Source organism: Eumetopias jubatus, unplaced genomic scaffold (genome assembly GCF_037043125.1).
Source record: "Eumetopias jubatus isolate StellerSeaLion01/CBP00866 unplaced genomic scaffold, mEumJub1_p1.0 scaffold_8, whole genome shotgun sequence".
In the NCBI taxonomy this organism is placed as follows: Eukaryota; Metazoa; Chordata; class Mammalia; order Carnivora; family Otariidae; genus Eumetopias; species Eumetopias jubatus.
This window is the reverse complement of record NW_028274814.1, coordinates 21479263-21495065: the sequence shown is the minus strand read 5'-3', so window position 1 is coordinate 21495065 and position 15803 is coordinate 21479263. Positions and strand designations below refer to the sequence as shown.

Genomic DNA, 15803 nt, shown 5'->3' with positions numbered 1-15803 from the left:
TGTGTGTGTCAAATTTCTTTAAAGAAGCCCTTTTCAGGGCGCCTGGGTGGCTCAGTCGGTTAAGCCTTCAGTTCAGGTCATGGTCCCAGGGTCCTGGGATTGAGCCCCGCATCAGGCTCCCTGCTCAGCGGGGAGTCTGCTTCTCCCTCTCCCACTCCCCCTGCTTGTGCTCTCTGTCTCTCTGTGTCGAATAAATAAATAAAATCTTTAAAAAAAAACAAAAATGAAGCCCTTTTAGTTTTGTTTTTTAGTGCTGGACAGATCATTTTATACCATTAAATCATGATTGTGCTACCTTTATAAAGGGAGAGAGAGGAGACATGACCTGTTCACATAGATCTCCTTCACCCTCCATTTGTTGCATCTGCAGAAAGATGTCAGCTACTCTACTTTCTTAAAGGACAGTCTGTTATTATGGTCACAGAATTTAGCAATGCCAAGTATCAGAAATATTTGTTACTCATTTTTCTTGAGGAGACCCTTGTAATCACAAAGAATTTCTTCAGAAATTTTGGAGGGTTTGAAGCTCGTTACTAAAATCTGACATTAATATTAATTTATGAGATTTATTATCCGAGTAGGCATTATCCAGATTTGAGTTTTTATAAATTCTAAATGGCCTAGGAATTGTTAAGCTCCAAAGACTATATTCTTGATTTAGATCCTTCAGACATGACGTGAGAGGGAACCCCCGAGCCATGATGAAGTTGATGAGCAGTGCTGACATCGCAAAGCATTCTTTGTCAACCTTGGGAAGCGCCAACTGTTTCCTCGACTCACTCTATGAAGGTCAGGATTTTGACTGCAATGTGTCCAGGTAAAACTGAAATTCAGGAAACTTAAAAAAGTCCAAATACATTCATATTTTTAGGTTCTCACTTAGGGCTTTTTGCTTGTTCTTTTGAGATTTATTAGCCATCAGTACAAGGAGAGCTTTCCTGTCTTTATTATGAGGTCCAGTTCTTGTCAGACTAAGTAACTGCCCCCAGAGTGCTGACATCAGTTGTGATTGCTTGCCCGGTTATTGACAGCTGCAGAGAGCCATGTGTGAAAAAGGCGTCCTAGATCTTCGAAAGCAAGCCTTCTTGTTGGTCATGTTTATGTGGGGCTTCCAAGTGTTTTAGTGGTACTTACTCTAACTAACTAGTTAACACAGTGTGGTAGGCTGTAATCTAAGTGGTAATCTATATTAACTCATCAGATCCCCCGTAACAACCCAGTGAGGTCAGTAGTGTTGTTTTCCTTATTTTACACATGAGGAAGCTGAAACAGAGAAGTGTCATTCTTGGCCAGGGCTACACGGTAAGTACGTATAATCTTAGCGATGGACAGGGGTTCCAGCCCCACAAGTGGGACTCCAGAGTTCATACTCTATCACATTCTACCTTAGTTTCATATCTGTCTTGGTTTTGTTGCCTCTGTCATCCATTGTCAACATTTTACATTTTGATAGTGTTTATTTAGTAAACACAGGTTTAATGTGCATAAAATTTTTTTAAATTCCCTTATCTTTTACATAATCCAAAACGTTGGTTACAGGTGATCACACATGTACCCAAAGAATCCAAAGGGAGGACATTGCCCTCTCATTTTGCCTTGCATATTATTTATGGTAATAATAGCTACCAGTGGTTCACTATTTAAACCTCCCAACAACCAACAGGTGACTTGGAAACATAGTAAAAATTTCCAGAATTACAGTATTATTTTTAGGATTCTATTCACTATATTTGGTTAAATTCACTCTTCATTTGGTCTTTGTAGTTTAGCTTCCTTGTTTCCCTGGGCTTTCCTAAGACTCAAGCTCTGCATGCCCAGTTCAATAGCCACTAGCCACCTGTGGCTATTAAATTATAATTGATTAGAAATAAATAACATAAAAAACTCAATTCCTCAGTAGCACTAGCCACAGTTCAAGTGCTCAGTAGTCTGGTGGCTCACAGAAAATTCTATTAGCACTGCACTAGCTCTTCTAAGAGAGATTTCAAACTATAATCCAAAAGATTGAAAGGTTGTGGGCAGAGTATTGGGTATTTTTTCTGTTTCTAGAATTCCTAACTTAGTGCTGAGTTTGTCCAAGTACCAGTATATGCTTGCATATTATTGCTTAGTTATTAGGAATGAAATAGAATTTGTAAATTTTCATTAAAGAAATTTTGACTTTTTTACAAAGATTTCAACTGTTAGGTATATATGGATAGCACAAATAAATTTAAAAATCAGGCATCTGCATTTAAGTTTAGTATGAAATTAGGGAATACATTTTTCATAAACATAGATCTTTCTTAAAATTATATGCTAGCATTCAAGCTTCTCAGAGCAAGAGAACTAAACTTATGTACAGCATAGACTCAGATTATAAAGAAAAAATAAGAAATAATTTTTTAAACTTCTAACATATAAAAATAGCAAAAGCTTCCAAATGATGGTTTGATCTGAATCTGTGGCTTTGTTGGGAATGCCATACACTGTGTATTTATTTTTAGGTTTTTTGAAAGCTTACAAGTAAGTCATGGGTAAGAATCTTCTGAATTTGATGTTGAATGTCTTCATATATTTATAGATGAATAACTTAGATGTCCCCTCCCCCCCCATGGTGTTACACTGTTGGGTGTTAAATGTCTTGTTCTGATCATAAACCTATTTTTAAGAGAACTGTCACATTAGGTTTTGGCATTACTCTTCACAAGAAAAATTGTCTTAATTGTACTGAGCCTTTTCTCTATGTCTTTTCTGTGTGTGTATGTGTGTGTGTGTGTTATACAGAGCAAGATTTGAACTTCTCTGTTCTCCACTTTTTAATAAATGTATAGAAGCAATCAGAGAACTCTTAGAACAAAGTGGATTTACAGCAGATGATATCAATAAGGTAATACTTTTATATTTTTCTTATTTATTTTAGGAGTAGTATCAGACTTGGAATTTAGGAAATAGCCCCTTGGTACTGAAATAATATTTTTATTAATTTAAATATTTTCTGAGCTTGTGTTGATGAATAAGGAAAATTGAATTTTTATTACTGGTTCCAATGATACATATTTATCAGTTTCCTAGCAAAAAAGAATAGTTCTTTTCCAGTATATTTTTTAAGATGTAAGCAAAAGCTAATTGATAACACAGCAGGGGGAGTGGGAAAGGGAGAAGCAGGCTTCCACTGAGCAGGGAGCCCAACGCGGGGCTCGATCCCAGGACTCTGGGATCATGACCTGAAACCGAAGGCAGATACTTAATGACTGAACCACCCAGGCGTCCCCTTCAGTTACTTTCTAAAAGAGTTGCACTAACTAATACTCATATCAGCAATACCTAAAGATATGTATTTTACCTTCCTGACTCAGAGTCGTATTCAAAGATAAATTTTCCATTGAATTGTTGAAAAATTGATATTTTTATGTATTATACTTAAAGGATTATCTCTTAAATGTTTATTCAGTTTTGTATTTCCTCGTTTCCTACTTATTTCATATTCTTTGCCTATTTAATGATTCAAATCTTCCTATTTTAAAAAAATTTTTTTGTACAAATGCTTTACATAATCAGTACATTAGTTGTGATTTACTGCAATCTTCTTCTGGGGCGTGTAGTTTACTGTTTAATTTTGGTCCTCTGAGGGAAGGATGGTACTTGACATACAGAAATTTCATTTATTTGTTTATATCTGTTGGTCTGTCACTGATTTCTTCAGCTGCTTCTAAGTATAAATTCCATCTCTGTTCACATGTATGACATAGTTAATCGTTTTCTTTTAAATTGTCTATAGTTTGAAAATTTTTATATTTTAACTATTTTGGTGTACACTGTAGAGTGGAAATTGAGGTATTTTTGTTTTTTGGGTGGTTTTCTTTGCAGTTTAGTTCGAGAAGTTTTTTTTTTTTTTTGAACACTTATAACATGCCAGGCATTGTGCTTGAGGGCTGGGGGTTGGATTGTGGAGAATAAGACATAGTATAATGGTAGCGAGGCTGTGATGGGAAGTGAATGGGTTTGGAGACAGACTCACCTGAACTGGAAGGCGCACGGTGCTCATAGTTCGAGAGTAGACTTAATTCCAAATCACTTAATTTCCTGAGCCTTCTCTAGCTCCTCTCTTTTTTTTTAATTTTATTTATTATGTTACGTTAGTCAGCATACATTACGTCATTAGTTTTTTTTTTTAATTTTATTATGTTATGTTAATCACTATACATTACATCATTAGTTTTTGATGTAGTGTTCCATGATTCATTGTTTACATATAACTATCTCTTCTTATTAGGGGGGTGAAAATACTTACCTTTTAAGTGAGTGTTATAACTTATTCTACAGGGTTGTTACAAGGATTAAGTGAAATATCGTGTAGCATATTAATAGTAAGTGATCAATTAATATAAGTTCTCTTCCTTCATTAACTGTTCATAGAACCCTGATATTTAGTTATCACAAATGGTACAATTCTCAATTGTTTGAATTCAAGTCGAATATACTTAGGATTAAGAATGTCATTAAAGATTCACTCCCCAGATATTTCTAAAGTATACACTTTTGAGAATTTAAAAACAGAGTTGTCTTTGTAGTTTGTTGACCTTCTTACAGTAACAAACGAGCCCCAAATTTCAGTGGTTTTGTACAGTAAACAGTTTTTTCTCTCTCTTCATGTGGGCAGCTGAAGGTGGCTGCAGGTCAATCGCTCTGGCTCTCTTCTCCGTGCTTCCCATTCTAGGACCCAGCCTAAAGGAGCAGCTCTCTGGGACATGCATTTCTCATGGCAGAGGGGAAAGAAGGAGAGAGCTTGCAAGAACATGCATGGCTTTAAAAAGCTTCTGCTTCGATATGGTGTGCTTTAGCGTTATTCACATGCAGTTGGCCAAAACTAGACCAACCTGACAGTGGGGCAGGGAAGTCTCCTCCACCTGCAGAGAGGCAAAGACAGGGCAGTGGCCATGGGTGGGGGTGTGTCATCCTCTTATAGGGAAGGAGGAGGGAATAATTGGACTTTTACTTGCTTTAAAATATTTAATCCCCACAAAGCACCATGAGGTAGGCACCATGATCTCCATTTTCAGGTGGGGAAACTAAGAGGTTTCCAAAGAGGTGAAGCGCATAAGTGGTGGAGCTGGGACTGGAGCTCGGGCAGTCTGCCTCTGGAACCCAAGCTCACTCTTCACCATGGCTATGCCCACTGCCTTTCTCTCCTTAGTGTCTGGATTTCGTGTTTTTTGGGGTTTTTTTCGTTTGTTTTTTTTTTCCAGAAGAAATCCTCTGATCTATTGCTTGAGAAGGACGTGTCTGGTTTCTGGCCTTCTTCGAGCAGGAGCATCAGGGTTCCTGTTCTTGTGTGCACTTTCCCTTATTCCACCTGCTTTCAGCACCATGCCCACTCCTGCCCCGTGCTGTAGCATTGTACCCACATCCCATAACTGGTCCAAACCTCCATCCCTGAGTGTGGGAGAAGGTGCTGCTGGCCCCCTGTCTGGGTGAGGGGAGGGCTCTGGGGAGTCCATTCACTCTGTATATCCTCTCTACCAGTCACCCTGCTTTCACGTCTCTGCTTCAGCCTCCCTTCCTGTGGTGCTTGGTGCTTCCAAGGCCTGAGCCACCCTGGGATTCTGTGTACGTCAGACCACCTTGCTTTCTCTTTGGTTATCTCAAACTTCATCTGCCTTAAGACAGATACCTCTCTTTTCCAGAATTTGTTGAAATCTCAAACTCAAGATCTCGTTCCCATTTATTTTGCCCTCATGCACTTATATCTTAAATTTCTTTACTGTCGGTTTAGTGGGCTTATTATGGAAGAGCACATAGATAGGTTGATGTGATTAATACCTCCGTTTTAACCAAGCTCCGAGACTCTACAGCTGCAGTTTTAATAGCTGCATGGTATTTGATTGTATTGACATACCATAATTAATAAAACCAATTATTTTAGTTGTATAGGTTATTTTGGTTTTATAAAAAGCAGTCTTGGGGCACCTGGGTGGCTCAGTCATTAAGCGTCTGCCTTCAGCTCAGGGCATGATCCCAGGGTCCTGGGATCGAGCCCCGCATCGGGCTCCCCGCTCAGCAGGAAGTCTGCTTCTCCCTCTCCCACTCCCCCTGCTTGTGTTCCTGCTCTCGCTATCTCTCTCTCTCTGTCAAATAAATAAATAAAATCTTAAAAAAAAAAATCAGTCTTTGTGGCTTTGTGAACATCCTTAATTTCCTTAGAATAAAATTTAGGAGTAAATCCCAGATTTCAAAACTTTAATATTTATTGCCATATTGCTCACCAGAAAACAATTTACTTTCTGAGTAGGTGTAAACCTTCATTATTAACATAGCAATTTTAAAAAATTTTCTTTATTCATACTTCTTTTTCCAGAGAGCTTTATAATTCTTCAACTTCTTACATAAAATCCCATTGTAATTTTGTTAGTTGTATTAAGACTGTAAAATAATTTGGGATGGTGTAGTAACTTTACAGTATTTTGTTTTCCTGACCATAAAGTTGATAATCTCTGTTCAGATCTTCTTTAATACTTTCAGTTACATGTTTTCTTAGTATTTACATTAAATTATTGCTATATGTACTGTCAGATTTATGGCTATTGTGAATGAGATGTCATTTATACTTTTATTTTCTAATTTGTTCTCACCAATAAATGGAATACTTACAGAATTTTGCTTATTTATCTTATATTTTGCCATTGTTTTAAAGATTTTATTTATCTGAGAGAGGGAGCACGAGCAGGGTGAGGGGCAGAGAGAGGGAGAAGCTGACTCCACGCCAACCAGGGAGCCCAATGAAGGGCTCGATCCCAGGACCCTTGGACCCTGGGTTAAGGCAGACTGAGCCATCCAGGCACCCCTATATTTTTGCCATTTCAGGAATTCTTGGTATTAATAAGTTTTCATGGAGTCTTCTGAATTTCCTAGGAATGCATTTGAATTAATTTACTAATTAATCCACAACTAATTATTGAGCATGCCTATTCCTGTGCAAGCAGGTTCTAGGCATTTGGGATACAACACTGAATGTAACGAAGCCTTGGCTTTCCTAGCACTTGCATTCCAGTAGGAATATTCAGGTAATGTATAAAGGAACATATAAAGAAAATAAGGCCCAGTTATGATAACTGTTATGAAGAAAACTAAAGCAGGATAAGGTCATAGGTAGTGACAGAGGGTGATTTTTCTGATAAGAGACCCATGTAAGGAGGTGGCTTTTGATAGACCTGAAAGAAGTAGAGGAACCGGCTGTGTGCCATCTGCCAGTTTTCCAGGCAGAGGGAACAGCGACGTGAGAGAAGCTTGCTGTGTTTGAGGGACAGCAGGGAGGGTAGTGGGTGGGACGGAGTGGACCAGGGAGAGAGTGGTAAGGGAGCTGGGGATCGGATCAGAGCACAGCGTGGATGCCTCTGGCTGCAGGGGCGGGAGTACAGTGTGATTGTAGGAGGGAGTTCCGAGCTGGAGGTCTACATTTGTCAGTGCCTGTGTGTCGCTTAGAGCCATGCCTGCATGAAAGAGAGCCACAACAGAGAATAGACCTCAGGACGGGGTGCAGGGCCTCTGCGCATTTACAAGCCGAAAGGGGATTTGCGACTAGCCAGTGAGGAAACGTGAGAACCAGGAGACAAGTAAAACTGTTTGCCTTAGGGAGGGCAAGATGACCTGCCCTGTGATCACCAGCAGGTGAGGCCCGAGGACTGACTGCTGGGCTTGGCAAGGTGCAGGTGCCTGACCGTAGCGGTGTTAGTGGAGTTACGGAGAGAACGTGCTACTGGAGTGAATTTAATACAAAATAGAAGGTAGGATCGTGAACACAATGAGTACAAAAACTGTCTCGAGAAGCTTTGCTATAAGGGCAGCAGGAGAATGGGGTGGTAGTTGGGGTGGGCCGTGAGGGTTATACATGAGTGGTCTCAAATATGTATCCCTCACTTTTTTATATATATTTGGTTGCCTTGGTCAGAACTTCCTTCTTCTGTTCTCTTTTTTAGAGGAATATGTTATTAGTCTTTTACCAAAAAATGTGATTACTGGTAATTGGGTTGAAATAGTTTGGGCACCTGGGTGGCTCAGTCAGCTAAGCATCTGGCTTCGACTCAGGTCATGATCCTAGCATCCTGGGATCAAGTCCCACATCGGGCTCCCTGCTCAGCGGGGAGCCTGCTTCTCCCTCTGCCTGCTCCCCCTGCTTGTGCTTGCTCACTCTCTCTCTGACAAATAAAATCTTAAAAAAAAAAAAAAAGAAATAGATTCTCTTTCTCATATTGAGCATTCTCTTTTCCTCACATTTCCTGTGTTAACGTGAAATAGGTGGTGAATCTTTACAAATGTATTTTCTGGACACCTGCAAGGCAGGCTTATGGTTTCCTTTATATTTGTCTTAAAGTTGTGTGATAAATTATTGATAATTTCCTAATGTGGAACAGTATTCCTGAGCTAGACCTCATTTGGTTATGAAGAATTATTCTTTTAATATATTAATTTTCTGTGATTATTTATTATTTTCACCTTATTTACATGGGTTAGCAGGAAGGAGTAGATGGTGTATTTCAGGCTTCTTCTACCTTAACCATATTGTCTGAACAAAGTAACCCCTTTTGATATCAGATGCTTTAAAAGAGAATGGTTCTGCCTTTTGGTTTCGTTGGTCTAAGAAGTGCCCTAGTGGGGCATCTAGGTGGCTTGGTCGGTTAAACATCTGCCTTTGGCTCAGGTCATGATCTCAGGATCCTGGGATCAAGCCCCATTTCGGGCTCCCTGCTCAGTGGGTAGTCTGCTTCTCGCTCTTCCTCTCCCACTGCCCCTCTCCCCCGCTCGTGTTCTCTCTCTCTCTGTCTCAAATAAATAAAATCTTAAAAAAAAAGAAAGAAAGAAAGAAAAGAAGTGCCTTAGCTACTGGCCTTCCAACTCATTCTCTCATTCCTGTGTGATAAGTTGTCTGTGGCATCTCCTGAACCATTGCTTATCAGTAGGGCCCCAGGGCTTCTATTGAGGGACAGTAAGAAGCATATGGGTGAGTCTCAAGCATTGTTCAAATAAGAAGCATAGTTCAAATAAGAAGCGTATTATAAGCTGGAGGCACAGCTTGGTCCTTTTCTCATCTTTCCTGCTCCTACCTCCCTTCTTTTTCAGTCTAGGAGCATGACCTCCTTCTTCCTTAATGGTCTACCTTGTCCAAGGTTGTAACTTTATAAGCAGAGGCTACTGCTCTTTCTCTCTCTTTAAAAAAAAACTGAGACATGCTCAAAGAAATAAGAGCATTATTCCTTTTTGACTCAAATGCTTGAACTTAGGATGACAAAATAGCATGATATATCTGATTCATTTACTCAGAATATCTTCTAAACCAAAACTTGCAGTACTTACTTTATTCCAATATAATATAATCATACACAGTGTTCCTCAGAAAGAGGTTAATATTACCTTCCTTTTCCTCATAGCCTGAGGCACCGTGTGGGAGAGGTTACACACTCTAGCAGTTAGTTATAGGGGCCAGGAGTGAACGTGAGTGAAGTTGTCAGGTATAGGAAAACACAGCTGTCAAAAAATATCAATCTGGGGCGCCTGGGTGGCTCAGTCGTTAAGCGTCTACCTTCAGCTCAGGTCATGATCCCAGGGTCCTGGGATCGAGCCCCGCATTGGGCTCCCTGCTCGGCGGGAAGCCTGCTTCTCCCTCTCCCACTCCCCCTGCTTGTGTTCCCTCTCTCGCTGTGTCTCTCTCTGTCAAATAAATAAATAAAATCTAAAAAACAAAATATCAATCTGAACCCAGTATAAAAATACAAATATCTGATAGTGGAGGTTACATTTTAAATTCCAGCTTGAAAAAAATAGCAAATTGACAAATAGAAATATTTAATAATTAATGTTTCTTTCACAACGAATTTCTCCAGATTTGGAACCTGAAACCCCTTTTCTTCTGTTCCACAATGTGAGTGTCAGATCTTATATTTTGAGTTGTTTAGTATAGAATTCAGCCTTAAAACCTTTAGAGGGGCGCCTGGGTGGCTTAGTCAGTTAAGTGTCTGCCTTTGGCTCAGGTCATGATCCCAGGGTCCTGGGATCAAGCCCTGTGTTGGGCTTCCCACTCAGCAGGCAGTCTGCCTCTCCCTCTGCCCCTCCTCTGCTCATGCTCGCTCGCTGTCTCTCTCAAATAAAATCTTTTTTAAAAAATTATTTAAAACCCTTTAACTAGAAGTAATATTTCATTTTTTTCATCTTCGTCATGAAAAATATCTACTCACAAAATAGGTTTCTCTAGGGGTGCCTGAATGGCTTGGTTGGTTAAGCATCTGATTTCAGCTCAGGACATGATCTCAGCAGGGATCTGCTTGTCCCTCTCCCTGTCCCTCTGCCCCTCCCCCAATTTGTGCTCATGCGCATGCTCTCCTCAGGTAAATAAGACCTTAAAAAAAATAGGTTTCTCTAAACAAGGACAGAACCTTTGTACAGTGGTTTTTAAATATATATTCAACATAACTACTCCAAAGATACATGTAGAATTCTAAAATGAATCTTTAACCACATAATGTGGGAATATGATTTTAGATATGATTTACATATCTGTAAATTAAGTTCAACATAAGAAAATGTGCCAGATCCCTTGTCCAGTGAGTTTCCAAAGTATTCATTTCATTTCTCTAGAAGTGAGCAAGTCAAATCTTTTACGGGGACAGACTATTGGTAGTATTTATGCAGAATATAATGTCAGTCAGAAAGACAACATTTGATCCATCATACCTGATGCATCACTGCTGAGATTTTTCCCACAGATGATATGAAAAAAAGTCCATTTCTTTCTACACATAAACTATATGAATATTTTAAGTACCACACCACAGTTAGGCTACCAGGCAGCCACGTAAGACAGCAGGTTGAGTGTACCGTGCCATTCTTCGAAAAGGAAATAGATTCCCCATTTTCCCTGAAACACATAATCCTTTTGGTCTTTCTCTCATTTTCCTACTAGATTGAGAGATGGGGTTAGAGAGTTTGAAAAGTTTCACATTAAAATCTCTGCTGTAAGAAAAGCCAGAGTAAATATGTGACTATAAATGGCAAGTCACCACTGGCTGGTGTGAGGGGCACGGGAGGTGGTGGTGGGCCTGCCACATATAGACGGGAGCTGCCCTAGTCCAAGAGGGGTAGCAGCTGCCCACCTAAACTGCCTTTCAGGGATGCAGGCTAGTGCTACTGAAGCCTTTGACTTTTTAAGAGACTCTCAAATAGGGACTTGGAATAAAAATTTTTGCTGTTTATTTTGAATTGGTTTTATATTTGCATAATTCAAAATGCAAAAGCTTACCCCCCACCACCCAGTCCTTTTCCCTCCCTGGAGGTAACTAATATTACTGATTTTCTGTGAGCCCTTCTAGAGATATTTTTACATAGTGTTTTGATTTTTTTCTTTTTTTAATTTACTGTTAAAATGTTAGTAACTAATTCAGAACTTGTAAGATTTCTGTGTAAGGAGACAAAACATTTTGCATGGAAAAAAAACATTTTGCATGATAAAATTTGCAAGTTGCCTCTTTGCAACCTTTGTTCCAGAGGGTTTTGTTTTATTGGTGTTGTTTTTGTGGTTTTGTACCTGGGTTCAGATGCTTACAAGATGAATTTAATATCTTTTCATCTTCTTAAGTATTCTGTGGGTATTCTCTGTTCCTCAGAAGTTCTAAAGAAACTTTCATGATTTCTCTTTACTGCTTCAATCTTGAATTTAAGTATTTTGTAGACCTATTTCATGATGATTTCTCAAATTCTTAACAGTTGACTTTGCATAATCTTATAATTTTTAATTTTTGTGTCTCTTTTGATATTAAAATTTAAAAGTATAGAGAAATTTTTGAAATCTGGACAATTTCTCTTTTTTATTTTTTGCTTTTTGAATTTCCTTTTCCTTTCCTAGGTTTGACAGTTTTTTGTGTGTGTGTTTGGTTTTTTGCTCCAACTCCTGCCACTACTACTCCCCAAAAAACTTAAATTTTTTTTTTAAGTCATGTTTTTTTCCTTCTCTAATTGGTTTATTTCTGATTTTCACCTGATTTCTTCCAGTCTTTCCAGGACACTTTCATTATTTTTCTAAATTCTTACATTGAATGCCAATTTATTTTTTCATTTATTTTTTGCCCTAGTAAAAAAATTAACTACAGTTTCACTTCTTAATAGCTTTGGTTTTATTCCATAAGCTTTGATAGATTTTATTATTTTCTTTAATTTTAAAATAATCTGTAATTGTTTTTCCTTTTTGTTGTTTAGATTCATGTTTTTAATACCCAAGGAGTTAAGGTGATTTGATTTTTTTTAACAGCAGTTTTATGAAATTACTGTGAAAGTTATATTTGAAAAGCCTTTATAAGAAGTTATTTATATTCAAAATATGTATATTCTATTAAAATTTAAATCACAAAAGAAATCTCATACTACAGACTAGATCATTTAAAGAGTTTATTTAAATTAAAACTTGGTGGTTACTGTCAGCATTAATGGTAACACATTGTTAGTTTTTTTTTTACTTTTTTAAATGAAAATTCCAAAAGCCAAGATTTTCTAGTTTTTTTTTTGTTTTGTTTGTTTTTGCATAGCATCAGTTGATTGTTTCTTAATAAAGCTTTTTGATGTTGAATATGAGAAATTTGAAAGGGCGTATTCTACTTTTTTATTCTCATATTTACATGGGATCATAAAATTTTAGAGAAGACTTTTATTTTTACTTACCTCCAAAACAGACCTTTTAGGGAGTAGTCTTAGGGAACTTTGCCAGGGCAAACCTGCTTTTCTTTTTTTCTTTGTTTCACTCAGCTGATGTTCCTCATGCTCTCACCTGAAGATCGGTATGGTATTACTCCTCATTTCACACCTAATGTCAAAGAGGCCTAGTTTTCATTAGTTGATCCTTTTCTTTAACATACTGAGCTTTGAGAACATCCATAAAGAGACTGTGAAATAAGAAGTAATTACTGATGATTTCCCTTCTTGGGCTAACTATTTATTTAGTATTCTCTGTACCTATGGAGATGTAAGTGTTAAATGCATGAATTAGGAAAATAAGGTCTTTATAAAGGAGCAGTTTTATTCAGCTTTATTCAGTTGTAATTGACAAATACAATTATAAGATATTTAGAGTGTACAGGTAAGATTTGATATATGTATACATTGTGATAGGATTCCCACCATGGAGTTAATTAACATATCTGTCATCCCATATTTTTACCTTTTTGGATCAGAGGTGAAAACACTTAAGTTCGCTTTCTAAGCAAATCTCAATTACGTAGTACAATATTATCAACTATAGTCACCATGTTATACATTAGATCCTCAGACCTTATTCACTTAACAGCTGAAATTTTGTACCCTTTTACCAACCTCTCCCTATTTTCCCCACTGCTTAGCTCCACTTTTCTACTTTCTGTTTTTGAGTTTGACATTTTTTCTTTTTTTAGATTCCACATATAAGTGACACCATGCAGTATTTGTCTTTCTCTGTCTAGCTTATTTCACCTTGCGTAATGCCTTCCAGATTCATTCATGTTGTTGCAAATGACAGGATTTCTTTCTTTTTTAAGACTGAATAATACTGCATTGTGTTTATATATATGCCACATCTTTATTCACAGACACAGGATATTTCCATGTGTTGGGTATTGTGAATAATGCCGTAATGAGCATGAGAGTACACATATCTCTTTGAGATAGTGACTTCATTTCCTTTGAATATATACTCAGAAGTGGGATTGCTGGATCATATGGCAATTCTGTTTTTAATTTCTTGAGAAATTTCCATACTGTTTTCCACAGTGGCTCTATCATTTTACATTCCCAGCAGTATACATTCCCTTATGTCTGTATTTTTGCCAATACGTGTTATCTCTTGTGTTTTTGATGAGAGCCACCTTAACGAGTGTGAGGCGATATCTCATTGTGGTTTTGATTTGCATTTGCCTTATGATTAGTGATGTTGAGCATCTTTTCATGTGTCTGTTAGCCACCTTTATATCTTCTTCAGAAAATATGTTTAAGTCCTTCATCCATTTTTTAATTACGTTGTTTGGTTTTTTGCTTTTGAGTTTATGGCTTCCTTGTATATTTTGCATATTAACCCCTTTTCAGATATGTGGTTTGCAAATATTTTGTCCCTTTTTACAGGTTGCCTTTTCATTTTGTTGATGGTTTCCTTTGTTATTCAGTAGCTTTTTAGTTTGATGTTATTTATTTTTGGTTTTATTGTCTTTGCTTCAGGTGTCAAATCCAAAAAATCACAACTAAGACCAATGTCAAGGAGCTTGCAATCCTATGTTTTCTTTGAGTTTTACAGTTTCAGGTCTTAATTCAAGTCTTCAATTTGAGTTGATTTTTGTATATGGTATAACATAATGGTACAGTTTTATTCTTTTGCCTGTGAATATCCACTTTTCCCCACACCACTTACTAAGGAGACTGTCCTTTCCCTGTTGTATATTCTTGGTTCCTTTGTTGAAAATTAATTGATCATTTATATGTGGGCTTTTTTCTGGCCTCTCTGTTCTGTTGATCTGTGTGTCTGCTTCTATGTCAATACCATTCTGTTCTGATTACTCTAGCTTTGTAATATATTCTGAAATCAGGAAGTGTGATGCTCCAACTTTCTTCTTTCTCAGGATTGCTTTGGCTATTTTGGATCTTCTGTGGTTCCATATGGATTTTAGGGTTGTCTTTTCTATTTCTATGGAAAATGCCATTGGAATTTTGATAGGATTGCATTGAATGTGTAGATCACTTTGGGTAGCGTTTTAACAATATTAATTCTTCCAGTCCATGAACATGGAATATCTTTCAACTTATTCATGTCTTCTTCAATTTCTTTCATCAATATGTTTATAGTTTTCAGTGTATACATTGTTCACCTCCTTGGTTAAATTTATTCCTAAGTATTTTATTCTTTTTATTGCTATTGTGAATAGATTGTCTTCTTAATTTCTCTTTCTAATTTGTTAGTGTACAGAAAATAATTTAAAGTAATTTTTGATAAGTATGAACTTACTCTCACTGTCCACCTCCCAAGAGGCTTGGGGGAGCCAAGGGTGGGACAGGGCAGTGACCCTGGGAGGAAGGGGCCACTTCTGCCCACAGGGGAGAGATGTGAGCGTCCCGGTTTACTGGCTCCTGCTGCTGTAATGGGGAACCCCTACCCCGTCTACTTCTCCACCTCCTTTCTCCCTTCTTCCTTTCCTCTCCCCCCCCAGTGGTTTTTTTGTGTGTGTGTGTCAACTGTGCTATTTTTATTTTGCTAATTTGCAAATTTTGCTAATTTTGTTTTGTAGTTCATGTGTTTCTTTCTTCCTTCTTCCTTTGTGCTTTGATGGTTTTTTTGTATAGTAATGTGCTTTGATATCTTTATCTTTTGTTTTATCTACTCTTGGTTTTTGCTTTATGGTTACATGAAGCTTATATAAAACATCTTATAGTTATAATAGCCTATTTGAGACTGATAACAGCTTAACTTTGAACACATACAGAAGCTCTACATTTTTACACTCCTCTTCTCCACACTTTGTTTTTGATGTCACAATTTACATCTTTTTGTATTCCGTTTTCATTCATTAATTATTGTAGTTAGTTATTTTTAATATTTTTTTCTTTTAACCTTTATACTAAAGTTATAAGTGATTCACCCCCCACCATTACAATATTAGAGTATTCTGAATTTAACTACAGTTGACCTATGAACAACACAGGTTGAATTGAGCAGATCTGCTCATAAATGGATTTTTTATCAATAAATACAATAAAGTGCTGTAAATGTGTTTTCTGTTCTTCATTATTTTCCTTTTTTTTTTTAAGATTTTATTTATTTATTTGAC

At 37.4% G+C, this 15803-nt stretch overlaps 1 protein-coding gene across 2 annotated transcripts in view; it reads left to right on the top strand.

The window, feature by feature from the left end:
• Nucleotides 1–15803, top strand: part of LOC114217303 (heat shock 70 kDa protein 14) — a 37531-nt gene that overhangs the window by 14515 nt on the left and 7213 nt on the right. For both annotated transcript variants that reach the window (XM_028114135.2, XM_088025800.1), the window contains exons 9-10: nt 662–817; nt 2767–2869. In XM_028114135.2, the coding sequence (XP_027969936.1) occupies nt 662–817; nt 2767–2869 (259 nt within the window). The remainder of the gene's footprint in view (nt 1–661; nt 818–2766; nt 2870–15803) is intronic.